Raw genomic sequence first — 19,422 nt, forward strand, 5'->3', positions numbered from 1 at the left:
ACTTTTACACGAGTATGTTTTACGCATCATTTGCCCCATAATTTACCACATAATGCCATACTGGTGTTAGAAAAACAAAATCAAAACAGAGCAATGAAAACATTCTCATTTTCTTTTTATGGTACACATGGCTGTATTTTTTGCCGTTTTCCTTTCTGGTTCTTCTATTTCTCTAATCGTTCGGACTACACCGACAAGGATAGCGGTACCACTCGGCACCAGCGAGGCGCCTGAACTGGCTTTATTACACCGGACTGTCCCCATCACCCACAATCACCTCGCCCCAAATCTCTCCATCTCCAAGCGAAGAAGTGGCAACTGCCCGCTTGAAATTGCATACGGTGTACCACGGCAACCACATGCAACTAGCAACAAGCCTGCAATCGACCTAGACCGTGTGTGAAGAGCCGCCATAAATTGAGTGCAATTTCACCTCACCGCCAATCCGCGCACACCCACGCGTTGTTTTTCAATTGCCAGCTCTCGAGCCACGTGAAGCGATGCATCGGGGTTGTAAAAATGGCAATTGAGGCGGGTAGTCGGGCACAGCGCGGTGTGCCAGGTGAAATTGTTGCTAGATAGTGCGCCCCGTGTGCTGTTGTCACACTACATCGCGAACGCTGGATGGTGTTACTAACCCAAGGCCCTTTGCCGCCTGTCATCCGCTTGGCATGGGCCTGACAGGGGCTTGCGACAGTCGTCGCGATGTTTGATCAACTACTTCACTAATCCACGAGCACGAACCGTGTCCGCTAGGAGACAGTCAGCCACCTTCCCTCCCTCTCTCTCTCTCTCTCTCTCTCTCTCTCTCTCTCTCTCTCTCTCTCTCTCTCTCTTTGGCTTCCTCCTTGGCTGTCGATTCATTTGTTTCCAGATCCCGCGGCGTGTGCCGGTGGCTTCCGAGTTACCGGCGGATACCGTGCCGTACGCCGAGATATATGGCCTGTATACCGGCGGGTCCAACGAGGGTCGTAAACCAGGTGACGGTGACCGCACAAAGCCAGGAACAATAAAAAGAAAATAGGCAAACACCCGAGCAGCCGAAATCTCGGCCAGAGCGCGCGACAGAAAATGGAGGAAAATAAAAGCGAATGGCAGCGGCAGCAGCAGCAGCAACAGCAGTTGACCGATTCCTCCTTCTCCTCCTCCTCTTTGCCCTCATTCTACATGGCTCCGATACCCGGACGATAGTAGTTTACCCGGTCGATCGCAATGGGCCCCCTCACGAGGAGGCCGTGCTGTGTGATGTGGCATTTATTTTTACAACCCCCGGCTCGGCGCAACGAATCTCGAATGTGGCATCCTTATCCTGGTCTTAATCCAACATTTCCTGATCTTGTGAAAAAGGGAAGAAGCGGAAGAGAGTGGCCCAACCAAGCGACGGAAAGGGGACGCAGATGAGGTAGAAGTTTACGAGAAAAAAAGGAAGCAGAAGAAGAAGAAGAAGAAGAACATGTAGTAGTAGAAGAAAATGAGCAGGAGACCACGTGCCCTGGCACGCTGCAGTTGAGGGACGTTTTGGGGGGGGGGGGGGGGGGCTAATCCCCAGGAAGTCATCTAGCAACGGCGCGTAAACCCGGACAGCCAGCAGTTTACAGCGAGCGAGCGAACGAGCGAGAGAGAGAAAGCGAGAACGACAGGGATTAGCGCGATGCACCGAGAGAAGGCCGACGACGACGATCTGGGGAGGCCTGGGCCACGGCAACAGTGACGTTAGCGTTCGCGTTTTGATGCATCGCATCTGTCTCCATCCACCGAACAGAACCTGCGGGGCCTGCGCCAGCCCTAATGACTCATTAGTCACACGGCTAATTTGGTGCCAGGGCCCTGTTTCCCTGTTTCCAAAGCCAAGTTTGGTCGCCCGCTCGCTCCAAGGAGGAGTTCTCACCGAAGCACCGAAGCGCGCAGTGTCGGTTTACGCTTTCCAATGGCTGCTGCTGCTGCTGCTGCTGCTGCTACAACCGTTCTCTCTATGCAAACCCAATTGTGCGTATCCGTAATGTGAGCCACAATTCCCGCCACAGTTACGCCACGTATAGGTTCGTCAGTTTCCCTGGAGAAGGTTTGGGCCGTGGGTCAGGGTCGCGGGTTGTCCTTTTTTTTTCTTTTTTTTTTTTTGTTCGGGTTCAGCTTACAGTCTAGCCTTTTTCCTATGAAAACCCCGTGCGGTGCGGCACAAACGGGCCAAATCCATAACTCAATCACGGTGACGCGGTGGTGCAATTCGAGAAGCCCAGGCCACGCAGGTGCAGGTGACAGGACACAACCGCGATGCCAGATCCTCGAGAAGTCACTCACAACGCTCTACACTCTTTAGCTGCTGCTGCTGCTGCTAAAAAAAAGGGGTTTCCAATGGACGAAACGATGCCACCAGCAGCACTACAATAAAAACAAAAATCTCGCGCGCGCTCACATCGCGTTTTTATTGGCCACCCATTGGCGTCCCGGACGAATGGAACGGCAAAATTGAACACAAAACGCCCTCGGGTACAAGCAATTTATGTAGCTCCTTTGCTGCGACCGTTCAACTTTTGCACCCACAGCAGACTCGCTGGACGCTTGTGTGGTTACTGGCAATACCCGCCCGGGACGGCGGCGGGGTGCGGGATGCATTTTTGACGTTTTGTTGGGGGGGAGAGGGTTTTTTTTTTGTTTTCATTGTACGCGAAAACAGTTCCAAGGGAGCTCAGGAGCTGCAGCAATCGAAGCGACAGCAACAACAGAAGACCAGGGCATATACGATATGAACAGAGAGAGAAGGAGATAAAGAGAGAGAGAGAGAGAGAGAGAGACTAAAAGAAGGAGTAAAAAAAACGGATGCAAAAACATAAGAATCCCTGTATTCTCACTTCTGTACGGCAGGGAGGGAAGTGGCAGGGGGCGTGTACACACAACAGGGTGTTAACATGAACCCATGAATGGTGTGTGTGTGTGTGTGTGTGTGTTTCGATTCCCGGGGAAAACCGTTTTCGGGGATCGGTGCGCTACTGTTGTCAGAGCAGCAGCAGCCAGTCTACCCCCGCCACCCTCCCACCACCCCTTATTCCGGGACCCATAATTTATATGGCCTGAAACCCCATAAAACTATCAATAAATTATTTTGATGCTTTAACACCCCTTTTTCCGATGCTGGCCGCGCGGGATGCTGGGACATTCTTGTTACTGCTGACCTCCGGATTCCGCTGCGGTTTTGACGCGACCGGTTTGTTTGTATGTGTGGCCGACCGGCCGGGAATAGCTCATTTTCGGTTGAGTGGGTGCCCGCGGTTCCTCCCCCTACTCCTCTTGTCTGCTCGCGCCTACTCGCGGATCGCGCGCGATTTTGTGCGGTTTGGCGCACACGCACCGGTTTTTGTGACAGCGCACCTGAGTGTGAACCTTTTGGACCTCTCGGCGCGACATAGCAGCGCGGCGCGAAGAAGGGCAGTGAAAGGGTCGACTGGAAAACTGGAGGGACCGCGCGGGGACCGCGCGGGGACCGCACGCCAACAATGTGATGACGTGTGACGTGTGGTATCGAGCACGGTGTACCCCTCTCGTTCACTTTTGCACTTATTTCACATCCTCTTTCCGACAAACGCATTGAGGCGACTGCAACGGAGACTCCTTCATCGACAGCATAATTATGGAGCATAATTGGGCAGATCCAGAGCCATATCCAATTGGCCAGAGAGCGATTGGTCGCCCCATACGTACAAGCAGGACATCCTGCTAGGTGCAACAATTGAAGCAGCATTTCTCCGGGAGCATTTACACCGTGTCCAATTTATTCTCATAATTTTATTCTTTTTTGCTGGACGATGTTATTATGTTCACAGCACCTAGTTCAGATATCAACATTGTTTTCTGAAATAATAATGTTTATTTAACATTTTGGCAGTTGAATTGCTCTCTTTTATGGTGGGGGTCTAATTTTAATAACCATGAAACAATTACGTGTCTGTGTTATAAAAAAAAAAGATGAATAGGGAGCGTCCAAGCCCTATTTTTGAAACCTTTGAACCAACCGTGATTTTGTATATCGAACCATGAGAAGATATTTTGAGACTTCCTCTTTAAATTACAAAAAAAAACGGGGCGAAAGCGGTCGGCTAGTACTGCAAAAGTAATCAAGAGCATTCGGGAACGTATCCCCGTATCGTTATCCTCAACGTTCGATACGAAAAATTGCTACAGAATAGAAAGACGTATAACTTTTAAATAGGAGCTAGAATGTAATGCTTATGAAAAATTGAAAGTTCACGGAATTTCGGAGGCTAACGAACTAAAAGAAAATATGAAACAGCAACGCTTCTCGTATCGCGGCACGCTGGGCGCGACTTGTGTTCTCTGGTGAAAAGCTATTTGTTCTAGAGCAAAGTTGTGTGTGTTGTCGATTGTGGTCCAGAAACATTAAGGATGTAACAGATAACCAAAACAACAGCCCCAGGTTTTTAAAATGCGACTAGTGTGATCGTTTGGGGGGGGTATTTGCCGACACGGACAATTTAGCAAGATTTTTAAAGAAGAATGAATGGCCTCCCAGTTCACCAGATCTGAACCCATTGGACTTTATCGTTTGTTCGTACAATTATTGAACCTAAACGAACAGAAAATTGTCTCATTTTATTCAGTTTGAAGCAACGATCCTAAAGAAAAATGGGAGGAAATATCTATGAAAGTCGTCCGTGCCACGTGCGTTAGACTTTAGCGAAGCGATTGAAGCTCGTAAAAAAGGTTGGGAGGGGGGTAGTTCTGAAAAATATTTTTTAATTAATTAGTATAAGTTGCTCTTTAAAAAAACACTCTGATGATAGAAATTGGTCCACCCGTTACGAAAATATAAATGATTGAATTTGTATGAGAATATATTGGATACGGTGTATTTATTTATCATTTTATTTATAAGACAGTTTCTACACACAGCCAAAATTTGGCGGCTAAAGTCAAAATTGTCGGCAAAAGTCAAAAGCTCCATATAAAAAAAATAATGGTGTGTGTAGGGACGCTTGAAAAGAAGAACTTCAGAAAAACTACAGAATCATCGCGAAATAACTTTAACACACCTGCAAACAGCTTTTTTAAAAATGTAATATGCTTTAAGCTGATCGGCAGACACATAATGCTGCGCTCCAGTGTAGGCCGTACCGTAGATGTAAATTAGTCTCCATCTGCCATTATTTTTTCCAAAATGTTGGAAAAATGAAGTTCTCTTTTTTTGACTTTAGCCGCCAAATTTTGGCTGTGTGTAGAAACGGTCTAAGATTTATTTCGGACCAAAAACGGCTACTCAAATTGTGCGCTCTACCATTTGCCATACTTGAGTAGCTTTGGTTTCCCGGGACTTTCAACTAAATGCTCCATGACATTCTAGATCCTTCTCATCTCATCTACATCTCACACGTTTCCATCTCTCTCTCTCTCTCTCTCTCTCTCTCTCTCTCTCTCTCTCTCTTTCTTTTTCATCTGATTCCCGTTTTCCATTTTCCTCTCATTTCCACGTCTAGTGTGGGCCGAGACGGGCGACTTTCGTGATAACAGCCACGGTGCAATGACGGCCGTCAGCAGTATGGACCACTCGCAGCTGGGCTTCCAGACGTCCGCAACGTCCGCGCGCAACCGAAGCTCACGGGATCGGAAGAACGATGGTGAGTACTAGCCGGTAGGGACAGTCACAGTGACAGTTCCCCGAGCCCCCCACCCCCTCGGTTGCGCAATGCACCCGAGCACCCCAACTGGCCGGCGACCGGAGATAACCGGAGGGCGAGTCCCAACACTCCACCGAATAAAAAAACTCTCCCACGGAACAATTCGATAACGGTGACTGACCGGACGACTTGCTTCTGTCCCACGTCCCCGCCGACCTCCCCTACACCTGCCGGACACCACAACCTTTTGCGCACCTTCGATTTATCATCGATCGGCTTTTCCTTTTGGTGTCGGCGATTACCCGCCCCGATACCGCGGCATATGTTTGTCCGCGGCCACCAACCTCCCCAGCTCCCCTTTCCCCGATAAGGGGGATTGAAATTTGCACCGCACTCACAAAAAGGGGGGAAGGGGGGGGGGGGGGGGGGGAGGGGTATCACTGACACATACACCGACGGAGAGCGACGGTCGAGATAAAGCCGCACTGGGACCCGCATTTGCATTTTCGATTTCCAACTACGGCGACGGGTGATGGTGGTGGTGGTGGTGGTGGTGGTGGTGGCGGTTGCCTGATTGACAAAGTTATAATTGATTTGTTGTTTCCCGTTTCCCGTTTCCCGTTTTTTGGCAGTATCCCGCAGCATCAGCGAGGCGTCGGTGAAGACGGAAAGCCTGAGCAGCGTGCTGGCGCACGAGGACGGCAGCGGGGGCCCGGGTGCGCCCGGTGGTACCACGATCCAGCAGGACGGTACCGATGGTACGAAGAACGACAAGAAGAACAAGCGGCAGCGCCGCCAACGGACCCACTTCACCTCGCAGCAGCTGCACGAGCTGGAGCAAACGTTCAGCCGGAATCGCTACCCGGACATGTCGACCCGGGAAGAGATCGCCATGTGGACGAACCTGACGGAGGCGCGCGTGCGGGTGAGCTACTACTTTCCTAAACCAAAACGAACCAACCAACCTGGTTCTTCCGGGGGCGAAACGGGTCCTTTACTCCAGCTGAACCTGTCAAGCGCCGTTCCCGCGCACTGTCATCCGGCTGTCTCTCTCTCTCTCTCTCTCACTCTCTCTCTCTCTCTCTGTGACGTCAGTCTCACAGACCAACCAAACCAAAGAACACCCCTTACCGTGTGCATGTGTGCGCGTGTGTATGTGTGATAAACGATTTCGGTGTAATAGTTTTATTATTATTACCATTATAAAACCCCGCACGTCGGGACGGGAAAGGGCAGAGAAAACAGATGCCTTTCTCTGTAACACCTCCACCCTGCGTTCCCCTTTCCGTGGTCTGTCCTCACGATCCACCTTACACTGGCAGGAGGGTAACCGAGGCGGCTTTTCGGCTGAGGCTGCAGTCGCTTTGTAAGCAAAATCAGCATTTCACCGGCACCGGAAAGGGATGAAGGGGGGAGGGGTGGGTGGGCCGGGTTAATGGTGATAAAATTGTAATTTTATGCGACAGCAGTTCAGCACCAACCAACTCCCGCTGTCCCGCTGTCCCGCTGTCCCGCTGTTGATTAGGAAGACAAAAACCGGGAATGGAAGGGAAAGGGCCGGAAACGTCGAATGCCCTGCCCTTTGCCCGCTGGACTGCCACACACACACACACAGCCACCTATTCAACTCCCTGTCGTCGTCGAAAACCCGAAACCAAACGACATTTCAAATCATTGCTTGTTTCTTCCTCGTGGAAGAAACAAGGGAAAGAGGGGAGGGAGGGAGGGGGTGGGCAGGGATATAATAATGCTATCGGGGTGGGCTTACTTATGCTTGCGCAAAGGATCCCAAAAACTCACCCGGCCACCCCGCTCCGCCTTACAAAAGCGAGAGAAGCACGCAAAAGACCAACCAACAACAGCAACAGAGAGCCAGCATCCTGAAAAGGGGGGTGGTGGCTTAGGGTATCGGAAAGGAAAAGAACGGGAAGGAAACCGACCAGATCCCGGCCGGTTTTTGCCCTTTTTTCCCCCTAGCGCGAACCACGCGGGTGGTCGTCGTATATTGCCCTTCCTTCGGGTGTGTCGTTTGACTTTTCGCAAACCGGGGGCCCCCCATTCCCTACCCTGCGTGTTGCGTGTGCATGTGGGTGTGTGCGTGTTTGTATTTCGGAAATAGTTGGAGCCTGATGTGAGTATTATTGTGTAACAGCCCACCCAGTCAGGCGAGGGTGAGGGTAGCTGGGAGGGGGAGCACAAAGGAAATACTTTTTAATGAAGTCACCTACTGTGCAGTATTCGTCTGACGACGACGACGACGACGACAGGCGCTTAGCTGGTCCACTAACGGAACACCTCTGGCCTGGCCAAGTCTTCTTATTCCTCTTCTGCATGCGTTGTATGCGCTATAAGCCTTGCGGTGCCTGGGAGGGACCGCATTCCCAGTACCATGAGGAGAGAGTAATTGTTTTGGACTTGAACACTTTCCACGAAACTCTCAGCCGTGTCGCCAGCAGACGATTGTTTGTTTTCTTCACCGTTGTGTTATTTTTTTGTCTTTCTCGGAGTGCAAGTAGTACTACTGTGTTACGAAAATCCGCGTTTCATACAAGGCTTCCTGCCGGTCGCTACTTAGCAGTGCGTTTCCCAAAAAACCAACGTTTTCAAAGTCGGTGCCCATCGTATTGTAAAAACTACTTCACCGATCAATTTTGAATTTTTAATACATAATCTGTACACTTTTTGCTAGGAAACCCCGTCAAAACTTCATGAAAATTGTTGATACTTTTTTTTAAACAAATCTTTAAAAATCTCAAAATGACAAAAAGCATCACTTTTTCAACTTTAAAAATCTGCCAAAAATGGAAAAATACGAAATTCAACAAAAACTCTCCGGGGCTACCTAGATAAACTTATAATCTTTCAAACGAGTATCGATTTGCATTTTTCTGATGACCCATCACGTAGCTACGATGGGAACTGTTTTTGATGCGAATCAAAAGACTTGACCCTTAAGATTTAAGCGACGAACCCGGTTTGATGAATTGTGATCACTTTTCATCAATTTCAAAAATCTGGCAAAAATCGAAAAATGGGAAATTCAAACAAAACTCAACGAGGCTACCTGGATAAACTTATAATCTTTCAAAAGAATATCGATGTGCATTTTTCTGATGACGCATCACGCAGCGACGATGGGCACCGGAAAAAGTACCTTTTCGCAGACCCACCTTCATGAATGTGATGCCGTGGATGAAGTTTTTAATAAATCTTTCCCAAACTAGAACTAAATATGCTTCAAAAGTTGTAGTTTAATATGCCATACAATTGAAAAAGTAAAAGAGCAGAAGAAGAATTCCTGACCTTTTCTGGGAATCTTTTTACCACTCATAAACATTTTTATTAAACTTGCCGTAGTCACCAAAGCTTTCTGCATCATTCTTTACCTATCCGTACACCATATTTTATGCAAATTCTATGCTCAATAAATTTCGAAATATGTTAAAACCGAAGAATTCGCTTTTAGTACCTCACAAAACAATAAATAATATCTCAAATACTAATCATTATTTTGACGTAAGACTTGGCATGATGGTCAATCAAAGTACTGACAATCTACAAAAAATACGAGAATTAAAAAACTCGTTTCCCACGACCAAACAGAGTACCCATTCATCTTACTTTCGTGGCATTCCACATTCCCCAACAAACACAATCATTGCGCCCCCGGGGTCGCTTAAAGGTGTTGCTAGGCCTTATTTTTTGTTGTTGTTGCTGCCAGGCGCCCTCCACAGGACACCACGCGGGCATCCTGGTTTCCCTCCACCCGGGCACCCAAAAACCACCGACAGTCCCGAAGTCGTTGACCTCGCACTGCGACGCAGAGCAGAGCGCTGCAAGGACTACGAATAAATCATTTTCCTCATTTCCTGTTGTTGTTGTTGTTGTTGTTGTTGTTGTTGTGGTGCGGTTGTTACTGTCAAGCAGCAGCATATTCTCTCTCGCTCTTTAGCACTCCTCAATGCCCCCGCCAACCCACCAAACTGTCCTAAAAGCAGGGAGCCCACAATCACAGCTCCACCACCACACCCGAAATCCAGCCCACCCTGGTGTGTGCCCAAAGGAGACCGGTGTGTCCCGCCCGTCTCCGACACTTGACGCATTTAATAATAATGGGTTTTCGGGGGCGAAGGTGGTGGAGCCTCAGCGAGCGATTGCTAGTTCCGTGCCGTCCGTCCGGGGGGAGGGGAAAACCATTATTCGGCTAAGTAGCCGAGATTTCGGACGATTCCGTCGGACGTCGGACGCAAACGATTCTAGCTGGCGCCCGGAGCGTGTACGACCGGGATGAACCCTGATTTTAATTACTTTTCCACTGGGTGCACCTGGAACACATGAGTTATTGTGCTTCCCGGGTCCCAGGTCGCAGGTCCCAGGTCCCGGGCTCTCTCTACGGATCGATCGCAGTAGGCAGCCAACTCGACTCCTCCTCTCGGTTCAGTTCTTGGCTACTCAGCGTCCTGCGAGGCGTCAGAGTCTCAATTGTGTCGAGTAGGTGTGTGGGCGTGTTTGTTTGCTACACCACCACCACCACCACCACCACCACCACCACCACCACTGCTCCAACAGTACTGCTTCAGCTTCAGAACGAGCCATTCCTTGGGCCGATTGTTACCGATTGTTACCAACATCTTCGACCGCACACAGGTGTTTCACTCGTAATCTTCATCATCGACCGGAGGTCCGGGGGGGGGGGGGGGGGGGTTTGTTAGTAGTCACTTTAATTACAACATTTCTCAGGTGCACACTTCACTCCTCGGCTCTTCTCGTCGGCTGGAACTGGCTGGAGAATGACAAACGTTCGCCTTTCCCCGTTCGGCTGTCCTCCCGGCGGCAGAGGTATCCAGGCTCCAGGTCCTGGGCATCCTCCTGAAGGATTTGTTCTCATCTTTTTGAACGATTTATCGGCCGTTACCGTCGCGTTTGTGCTATTGCTTTACAGTTTTCCCCCAGGGGGGGGGGGGGGGGGGGGGGCACAATGGTATGACAACAAGGTTGGCAACACGAGAGACAGAGAGAGAGAGAGAGAGTGAGGAAGAGCTTTTAGGGGGTCAGGGGGAGTTAATTAGAGGACCATAAATAAATGCCGCTTCACAAAAGGGTCCCAGCTGGGCCCGCCTTCTAGAGGCGCAAGGCGACTCCACAGCTCGGCTCGGCTACGTCGCTTGTGCACGATCGTGCACTGTTATGCACTGTGTTTGTTACCGTCCCGTCCCGTGTTGTCTTCAAATCATGCTACAAACGATGCAAATTGAATTGATTGTGACGTCCGTCAGTCAGTGAGTCAGTCGGGCCTCACCATCAAAAAACCGACCAAAAACAAACCCAAAATTCCCAAAGTTTCGACGCATCGAATTAGCACGAACACCTCGGGAGAGCGGGGAGATTAGGTCCTAGGTTCACATCTGGAAAGGTGAGGCGAGTATCCCTACTGCTCGAGATGCAACCATTTAAAAGAGATATCTTCCCTGCTGCTGTCTCGGCGCGTGGCGGGACAATTATCATTAGGGGAGCAAACGCAAATAGCCCCCCAAACTGTCCCCGGAGACACCGAGCAGGAAAATCGGGCACACGTACGTCGAGACACCTCCTCAGGGTTCGACCGAGGATTCCGAGTGGATCCGGGGAACGGTACAGTGCAGCCGGCGCGGAGCCCACTTCGGTTTATGGGAATTTGAGGAGCTCACCCGCCCCCAACCAAGCGCCGGCTCGGTATGTCTTGTCGCACAGCTTCGCCAGCGGGCCTGACCTGCTCGTGTTGTCGTTTGTTGGCAGCAGCAGCAGCAGCAGTAGCGGCGTGTCGTGTCGTCTTCCGCACAACGAACACGATCCCCGATGCGCACACGCGTACGGGTCGCTGGTACCTTGGCGCTGGTATAAATAAACGTAACATAATGCTAAAATATACATGCGTAGTCCTTTCAACGGCATAAGGTTAATCCTCACATGATTAAGACAATAAATCTAGGTAGCTTACCGGAAGAGCCGGGTGAACCGTTAGGCACTACCGTTAGGCCATGGCCCTACGCTCGTCTCCTGCTCGGTTGTGGAGCTGTGGTGTGCTGGGTTGGTGCCGGGAAAGCATCCAAATTGACCCTGCATCGCACTCCCGATGCTAGACTCTTTAGTCTCTCTCTCTCTCTCTCTGTTATTGTTATTGTTATCTCCACAACATACCTACATGTACATGAAATACCATGCTACCTTATATGCTCCACGCACCGTACACAGCTCGCCCGTTGACCAGACAACACTCTGTCGCAGTTGGTCTCGTTGGTAGTGGCGCACTTCCCCGCGATATCTTTTCCACTTCATCATTCACTTCCCCCGCCCGGGAGATGGATTCTGAACTCTATTCTGCTGCTGCACTGCACGCTTAACGGGCATGTTACAGTTGCGCCGCTAGAGCGCACATTCCAAACCGCGCTCCACAATTCGCCAACAGTTCGCCTCGGGCTACAAACAACAAAAGCCCGTAACGTGTACACGTTTGCCGGAAGCTTTGTACACCCTCTTGTTCATGCGCCCCCGGGGTGATGACAACGCGGCCGTCTGCCCCTGTGCCTGGCCCTGTTGAATTACAACTCGGGGACACTGGCGACAAGAATTCGGGGACCGGTCGGTCTTCGGCCGTAATAATCGTACCCATACCCGGTAAACCCGTTTGAATTGATCATTTCGCAATTTCGCCAGCCAATTCTGGATTACCCGTCGCCGACGCCGGTCGCTGGCGTCGTAAATCTACCATCGAGAGCCGTTGCAGGCCCGTTTGATTGCAGATTCAAACTTCTTCTCCTTCCGTGTTCCGTAGTTGATCACGGCGGGAACATCTATCACCCGGGCCCGGGTGGTCCGGTTTGGCAGGCACACGTGCAAACGTGCGGACAAGCGAACGGGTTAATCGCTGATCCTCTCTCTCTTTCTCTCTCTCTCTCTCTCTCTGTGCTCGCGCCTAGCCTACCGAAGACTTTGGTGGTCGGCTCTCTCCCACTCTCTCTCTCTCTCTCTCTCTCTCTCTTCTTCTTCGGAAGGAAGTCCCCAGGAACCGATGCGAGATGACCTGTTTATCACCGTAGTAAATCGTCGGACCCACTATAAATGCGCCACCTGGCCTGGCTTGCCCTGGCCTGGCTTGGCCTGACCGCCATTGCCACCGGCAGCAGCAGACGTACTGTTGGTCTAGGGACGTCTCTAGCGACCGACCGACGTAAGAACCGAGCTCCCGTGCACCGAGTCTGGATTCTGGTTCTGATTCTGGTTCTGCAAAACACCACACACACATCGTAAATCTTCGCATCGACATTCCGACCTTGCTCCCTGGTCCTGGCCCAGAGAGAAAGGTGCGGCCGCGATTAGAGTGCGGAAAACATTCGGTAATGGTGATGGTGTTTGCAGTGCTGTTTGTAGTATTGTTGTGGTGCTCGCTGCAGGATGCACACTGCAAAGAGCCGCCGGCCACAACGCTGCTAATGGCCACCGGTACCACCGGTGGTCATATTTAATTTATCGATGAGGCTGCTGCTGCTGCTTGCCGGGGTTGCATTGTCCGGAACGATCTGGTACGACCGAGCAACTCTTCCTTTTCTGCTTGCCTGTGGATGTGTGCGGTCGACCAGTGAACGATGTCGAGGATTTACTGTGTGTGTGCTCATATTGGTAAACCATTTTTTATTGGCAATGGTATTAAAACGCTGGTGATGGTATTGTATACGAGCTTCGAACCCTTTTTTGGCGAGCGAGCGAGCGAGCGAAACACGGTGGCACGTAAATATAAGTCCCAATCTGGGATTACCTGGACAATGCGCACAATGCACTGCGCAATGGGTTTGGTCTGTCCTTTTTTCTGCAACGCTGGAGCAGCCAGCGAAAGCAATGGGTGCAAAATACTGCGTGCCAATAGCACCGGACGCAAACCGCTCGGAATCCTGTGGTGGTTGATCGAGGCGCTGCAATCAGCTTTACGGACCAATAAAGCAAATGGACGTGCGAAACACACGGTGTTCATTACATTCCCGGGCGACGAAACGAAAGTTTGAGATACGTCAAGCCGAAGCTAATGTTGACCTAGTTACAGTGTTCAGACAAAATGACAAAATGGCTCAACTAGCATAACGATCCGAGTAGAATAATCGAACATTTTTGAGTGTTTATTTTCGGTATCACCGGAATTCTATGTCGGTTACCTTCACCCTTGTGGAAGCGAGCAGCGCTTATTGCCAGTGACTGATTGCTGTGCAGATTCCCCATTTTGTGCATCTGTACTCCGTCCGTTTGTGCCGGTTCGGTTAAAAATTCAATCAAATTGTCACACGTTGGCTTTGTGCCGGTCCCGTTTTTTCTCTCTCTCTCTCTCTCTCTCTCTCTCTCTCTCTCAGGCGGGAGACTGTTCCGATTCCGATCAACCCAAACCGATACAATGGGAGCATCAAAGAGGAAGAAGCGAACAGGAAAAGTGAGAGAGTGGAAAGATGTTCTCCTTGTGTCACGCTGCGTCGAACGCGGCTCACGAGACCAACAAACGAACGGCCGTTCGGGGTCACCGGGCGACTCTCCGTCGATATCATCATCGAGCGTTCCGTGGCGCTCGGTATCTCGGTGACGCACCCCGCTTTACCGCACACCCATTTTTTTATGTTATGTTATCGTCGGAAACCTCTCACACTTATTAATGTTTACACGTGCGATAGCTTATCAAGCGTCAAACGCGGCGCTTTTTTGACAAGGCAGGGAGCACGCGGGCGCGCTGGATCCTCGCCGTTCTCGCTGCTGCTGCTGCTGCTGCTGGACGCGCGCCCGTACAATGGAAATTGATTTACACGGGTAGCCCCCGGGGTGGCCACCACCGTTACTCCTCGGCTCCCTCCCCCCCCCCCCCCCGCCCCTCCTCCAACCACATTCGCGTTACTCTCGCCTGACTGCTGACCGCGGTGTGTTTGCTTTGATTTGTTCAACGAGATTAACGCTCGTTTTGAAACGCTGTTTGTGTATGCTACTGGAATTTTTCGGGCTCCCCTTTCCCGAGCTACCCCAAATTATCACCACCGCCACCCAATGTCACCCCCCCCCCCCCCCCTGCGCAGGTGAGCTGCTCATGTGCGTGCGGGTTGGTTCGTTTCGGGTTTTGGGGAACGCGTTGACGTGCGTTTGCGTGCGATGGCTGCGGGTGCCGTGGTTTACGCCGCGTGTGTACTCGGGGTGGCTCGGAACCTTGGTGGCCCCTGAGAGCGGTGAAAGAGAGATAATAAATGCCTTCTGTTTGCATTTCCATCGTTCCGTCGTACCGCGAGTGTGTCGCCGGTTTAGGGTGACGACAACAGCGGAACAGCAGTAGCAGTCGGATCAAGCAAAACGCCTTTCTTGAGTGTTTTGTTTCTTGTTTTTCTTCTTCTTTTACTTCTTCGAGAGTTATCTTCAAGAGTTATCTTCGGTGGTGAGACAGTAGGTAGCGGCAGCAGGGGTGGCCAAATACCGGACCAGACCAGATACCAGTTGTATGGTTGGGCTGACAGCAAAGTTGACTTCTGTCTGACTGCTGTCGTGTTCATCGCCACGCTGATTTCTAGCTCTAGCTAAACACATGCTGCAGTAGCTTGTCAATTTTTGTCCCTTGTTCCCATTCATAGCAATCCGTAAAACCCCCTCAGGCCCCGTTTTTTATTTGGAGTGGGAACAGCGTTCCCAAAACTATCTGCTGGATGAGTGGGGGAAAACTCCAAACACCCCCCCTAAGTACCAAGCCTCTTAGAGACACTTGAAATGATTAGTACATACCAGGGGCCGCGGGCACCCCCTAGTAACGATCGATCCCAGTGGCCATACCGTGGTCCTTGAAAATGCCATTTGGAATGCTGGAGCTCCTGGAGGTCCCCGGGAGCTGCCCAGCAACCGGGCAACCCAGCCACGTAAGGGTCAAAAATGGCAGTACCGAGGGGATGCACTTTGGTGTGTTGAAGTGCTCACTCGAATCGCCGGGATACTAAAATGTTAAACTCTGCTCTGCCTCCCCTGGAATGCTGCTGCTGCTGCTACCCTCTTCACAACCTGCCAGCCAGGGCTTTAGTGCGCTAGTTAATAAGCACTCATGCTAGTACAGCATTACTATCTACAGGGTGAGGCAAAAAAAAAGAAACTGCAACACAGATAAAACGCCGTATATTTTTCATTTTTGTTTGGCATTTATTGAGGGGGGACTTCGGTATTAAATTTTTTAAGTGACACATATTTTTAACATTTTTCCCTGAATGCTGATCCTTTCAAGAAGATTGTGTAAACATTTTGGATCAATCGAAGCAAAACTGACCGAGTTAGCGATTTTTTAAAATTCACCTTTCATACAAGGAGCCACGTTTTCAAAGTCGGTGCCCATCCAATACCGTAAAAACTACTCGACAGATCGATTTGAAACTTTTAACATATAATCTGTACACTCTTTGCCAGGTGGCCCCGTCGAGACTTCATAAAAATTGTTGATACTTTTTTTTAACAAATCTTTAAAAATCGTGTTCTTAGGCAAAATGGCAAAAAGCATCACTTTTTCAACTTCTTAAATCTGCCAAAAATCGACAAATTGGAAATTCAACAAAAACTCAACGGGGCTACCTAGATAAACTTATAATCTTTCTAACGAGTATCGATTTGCACTTTTCTGATGACCCATCACATAGCTACGATGGGAATTGTTTTTGGTGCTAATCAAAAGACTTGACCCTTAAGATTTAAGCGACGAACCCGGTTTGATCATTGTGATCACTTTTTCAACTTCAGAAATCTGCCAAAAATCGAAAAATTGGAATATCAACAAAAACTCTCCCGGAATGTCTAGATAAACTTATAATCTTTCTAACGAATATCTATTTGTATATTTAAGATGACTCGTCATGTCGCTACGATTCATAAACTTTCAGAATCAGTTTAGTTTTTTCTACGGTATGCTACTTTTTGAATGAATTATGTGCTTGAGACCTTGAGAAAATCCAAACAAAAATGAAAAATATATGGCGTTTTAACTGTGTTGCAGTGTTTTTATTGCCTGCATACATGTAACCAAGACGCCTCGAGAGCTCCTACTTGCCTCCGGCTAACTGAAGATCGCCTGAACCACCTTCCCCGGGGGATGCAGTTCTCACCCAGATCATGCACTCGCGCGCAGCCCGTGAGAACCTGTGGTTCGGCTTTCGATGAAGACGTTAGTCACGGTGTGTATGGCGCGCATTTGTCGCGCTCGTGAGGCACCGCGCGCACCTAATTGAATTACCTTCGGTGGCGTGCTGCTGGCTGTGGCATCGATTACACGGCTCATTACACGCCATCCTGGTGCCCTGGTGGCGGTGGCCTGTTTGTCTTGGGCAACTTGACTTGTGCCGGCAGTCCACCGCATCCGTCTCCGAAAACCGAAACCGAAAAAGACCCCAGCAAACGCACAAAACGCCTCCCGTTACCGGCCTGGCCCCGTTGGATAGGCCTCGCAATCGTTAATCATGGGCACGGATTACGCGCGTAATCCGTTCGGTAAACAGAAAGGTCACTCCCCCTCACCCCCCTCACCGGACGGGGTTCAGGTCGCGTGCACACGGCCAGGTCGCGTGCATGTGCGTGCGGGGAGGAAAATTGAGCGAAATGAATAGCGCCCCGCGCCGAGCGCCGGCACAGCAGGCAGGCAAACCCGGCAATGACCCACCGCCACCACCACCACCGCCACCGATATAACACCGCGTCTAACGAGAGTTTAATTTCCTTCCGGAATCCAGGGACCTGACCAGAACGTGCGTTGCGTGGTGGTGCGTTGGTGTTGGTCTTTTGACAGCTCAGGTCGAGGTGTCGAGGTTTACGGCATTTGGCCGGGTATTGGGAACTACTTTTTTCCACTCTCTGTGCCGACAGAGAGAGCGAGAGAGCCCGACAGAGGAGCATTGACCAAAAAACGGCACCGCATCCAGACGTGATGCCACCGGGCAGTGGATTGGAATGGCGTTTTGGGGATGGAGAAGTCCTTGGAAGGAATTCTAGAGCCGCGACGTGATTGCGGTGGTGTTACAGACGGTATCGAGTGGCTGGATGGGGACGCGGGGAGAAGGAGAAACTAGGAATTTAGTCAGATTAGCGGACTAGTGCCGCTGTCGGAGCCGAGGGCCAGGATAACGTAGACAATGACCACACACGCAGTCATACCGGTCTAATAACAAAAGCAGCGTCGTCGCAAATGTCGTCGGCTGGCTGGTTTGTTGCATAATTCATAATTCATGCCCGTGCGAGGGTAAGAGTGCTGTGCATCCCTTCTGCTTTTCGGGGGCAGGGCATTTACTGCTCAACAATGGAGCTGCTTACCAGCGGCGAGTGAATGAACGTTCCTCAATGACTTTTCCCTTCTTCTCTCGCCCCCTCCCCCCTCCCATTTAGGTGTGGTTCAAGAACCGACGGGCCAAGTGGCGCAAGCGGGAGCGCAACCAGATGAACGCGATCGCGGCGGCCGACTTCAAGAACGGGTTTGGGCCACAGTTTGTGCAACCGTTCGCCGACACCGACAGCCTGTACTCGTCCTACACGTACAACAACTGGGCGAAGGTACCGTCGCCGCTCGGTGCGAAGACGTTCCCGTGGACGGTGAACCCGCTCGGTACGTCGATCGTCTCGTCCAACCACCACCAGAGCTCGATCAACTGCTTCAACACGTCGTCGGCGTCGGCAGCGGTTGCGGCCGGTATGGCGGCCGGTACCGGTTCGATGCTACCGGCCGGCATGGGTACGGCCGGGCTCGGTGCGGGCTCGACCGGTGCCACTGGCGTTTCGCCCACGCCCTGCCCCTACACGACGCCCACCAACCCGTACATGTATCATCATCGGGCGGCGGCAGCGGCCGCCGCCGAACCATGCACCGCCATGAGCTCCAGCATCGCCACGCTCCGGCTGAAGGCGAAGCAGCACACGTCCGGTTTCACCAGCCCGTACTCGGCCCCGTCGCCCGTCTCGCGCTCCAACTCGGCCGGTCTGTCCGCCTGCCAGTACGCCGGTGTCACCGATACGGTCTGAGACGCGGTCGCTGCCGCCGCCGCCGCCGCCGCTGCAGCAGCCGCCGCTGCAGCCGCTGCTGCTGCTGTCGCCGTCACCACCGCTGGCACCATCAGTACCACCACCACCACCACCACCACCACCAGTAGCAGTAGCAGCAGTAGCAGCAGCAGTGGCAGCAGCAACCCGTTCGCACCGCTGCTCCTCTCAGCTGTTACGCAGCAGCAGCAGCAACACCAATCAACGCCGATTGCACCACAGCCGGATTCGCCCGAACATTCACCAACGGGAGTGGGCTACTACCATGCACATCACACCTTTCACCATCACCAGCAGCAGCAGCAGCTTCAGCAGCAGCAGGAGGAGCTTCAGCATCAACATCACCACCAGCACCAGCAGCAGCAGCAGCAGCAGCAGCAGCAATCCGCATACCATGTGTACCATCCGGCATCCTCGAACCTTGGTGCAGCACATCCGCTCGAGCTAGTACTGCAGGGCTCCTCTGTTATGGCCGCCGCCTACCATCAACACTACCACCACCAGCAGCAGCAGCAAGAGTACCAGCACCAGCTACCGATCTCACTGCTACATCATCAGCAGCACCAGCAGCACCACCAGCAACAACAACAACAATCAACCGATGAGGACGAGCAGCTGATGGACGCTACAGGGCCTGTGCCGCGCGGTGACTCGGACGTGGACGAGCCGGACGATGTGAAAGGGTGAGCACGGCATAGCGGTGGTCACAGTAGCCCCCACCACCACCACCAACGCCGGCGATGATCCTGGA

At 51.3% G+C, this 19,422-nt stretch overlaps 1 protein-coding gene across 3 annotated transcripts in view; it reads left to right on the top strand.

Moving 5' to 3' along the window:
- Positions 1-18,662, top strand: part of LOC126579591 (pituitary homeobox homolog Ptx1) — a 41,503-nt gene extending 22,841 nt beyond the window's left edge. For all 3 annotated transcript variants that reach the window (XM_050243028.1, XM_050243027.1, XM_050243029.1), the window contains 3 exons: positions 5,487-5,627; positions 6,260-6,552; positions 18,024-18,662. In XM_050243028.1, coding sequence (XP_050098985.1) covers positions 5,487-5,627; positions 6,260-6,552; positions 18,024-18,653 — 1,064 coding nt within the window. In that variant the 3' untranslated portion in view covers positions 18,654-18,662. The remainder of the gene's footprint in view (positions 1-5,486; positions 5,628-6,259; positions 6,553-18,023) is intronic.
- Positions 18,663-19,422: the final 760 nt, after the last annotated feature.

The sequence above is a fragment of the Anopheles aquasalis genome, chromosome Y (assembly GCF_943734665.1).
Source record: "Anopheles aquasalis chromosome Y, idAnoAquaMG_Q_19, whole genome shotgun sequence".
NCBI classification, from domain to species: domain Eukaryota; kingdom Metazoa; phylum Arthropoda; class Insecta; order Diptera; family Culicidae; genus Anopheles; species Anopheles aquasalis.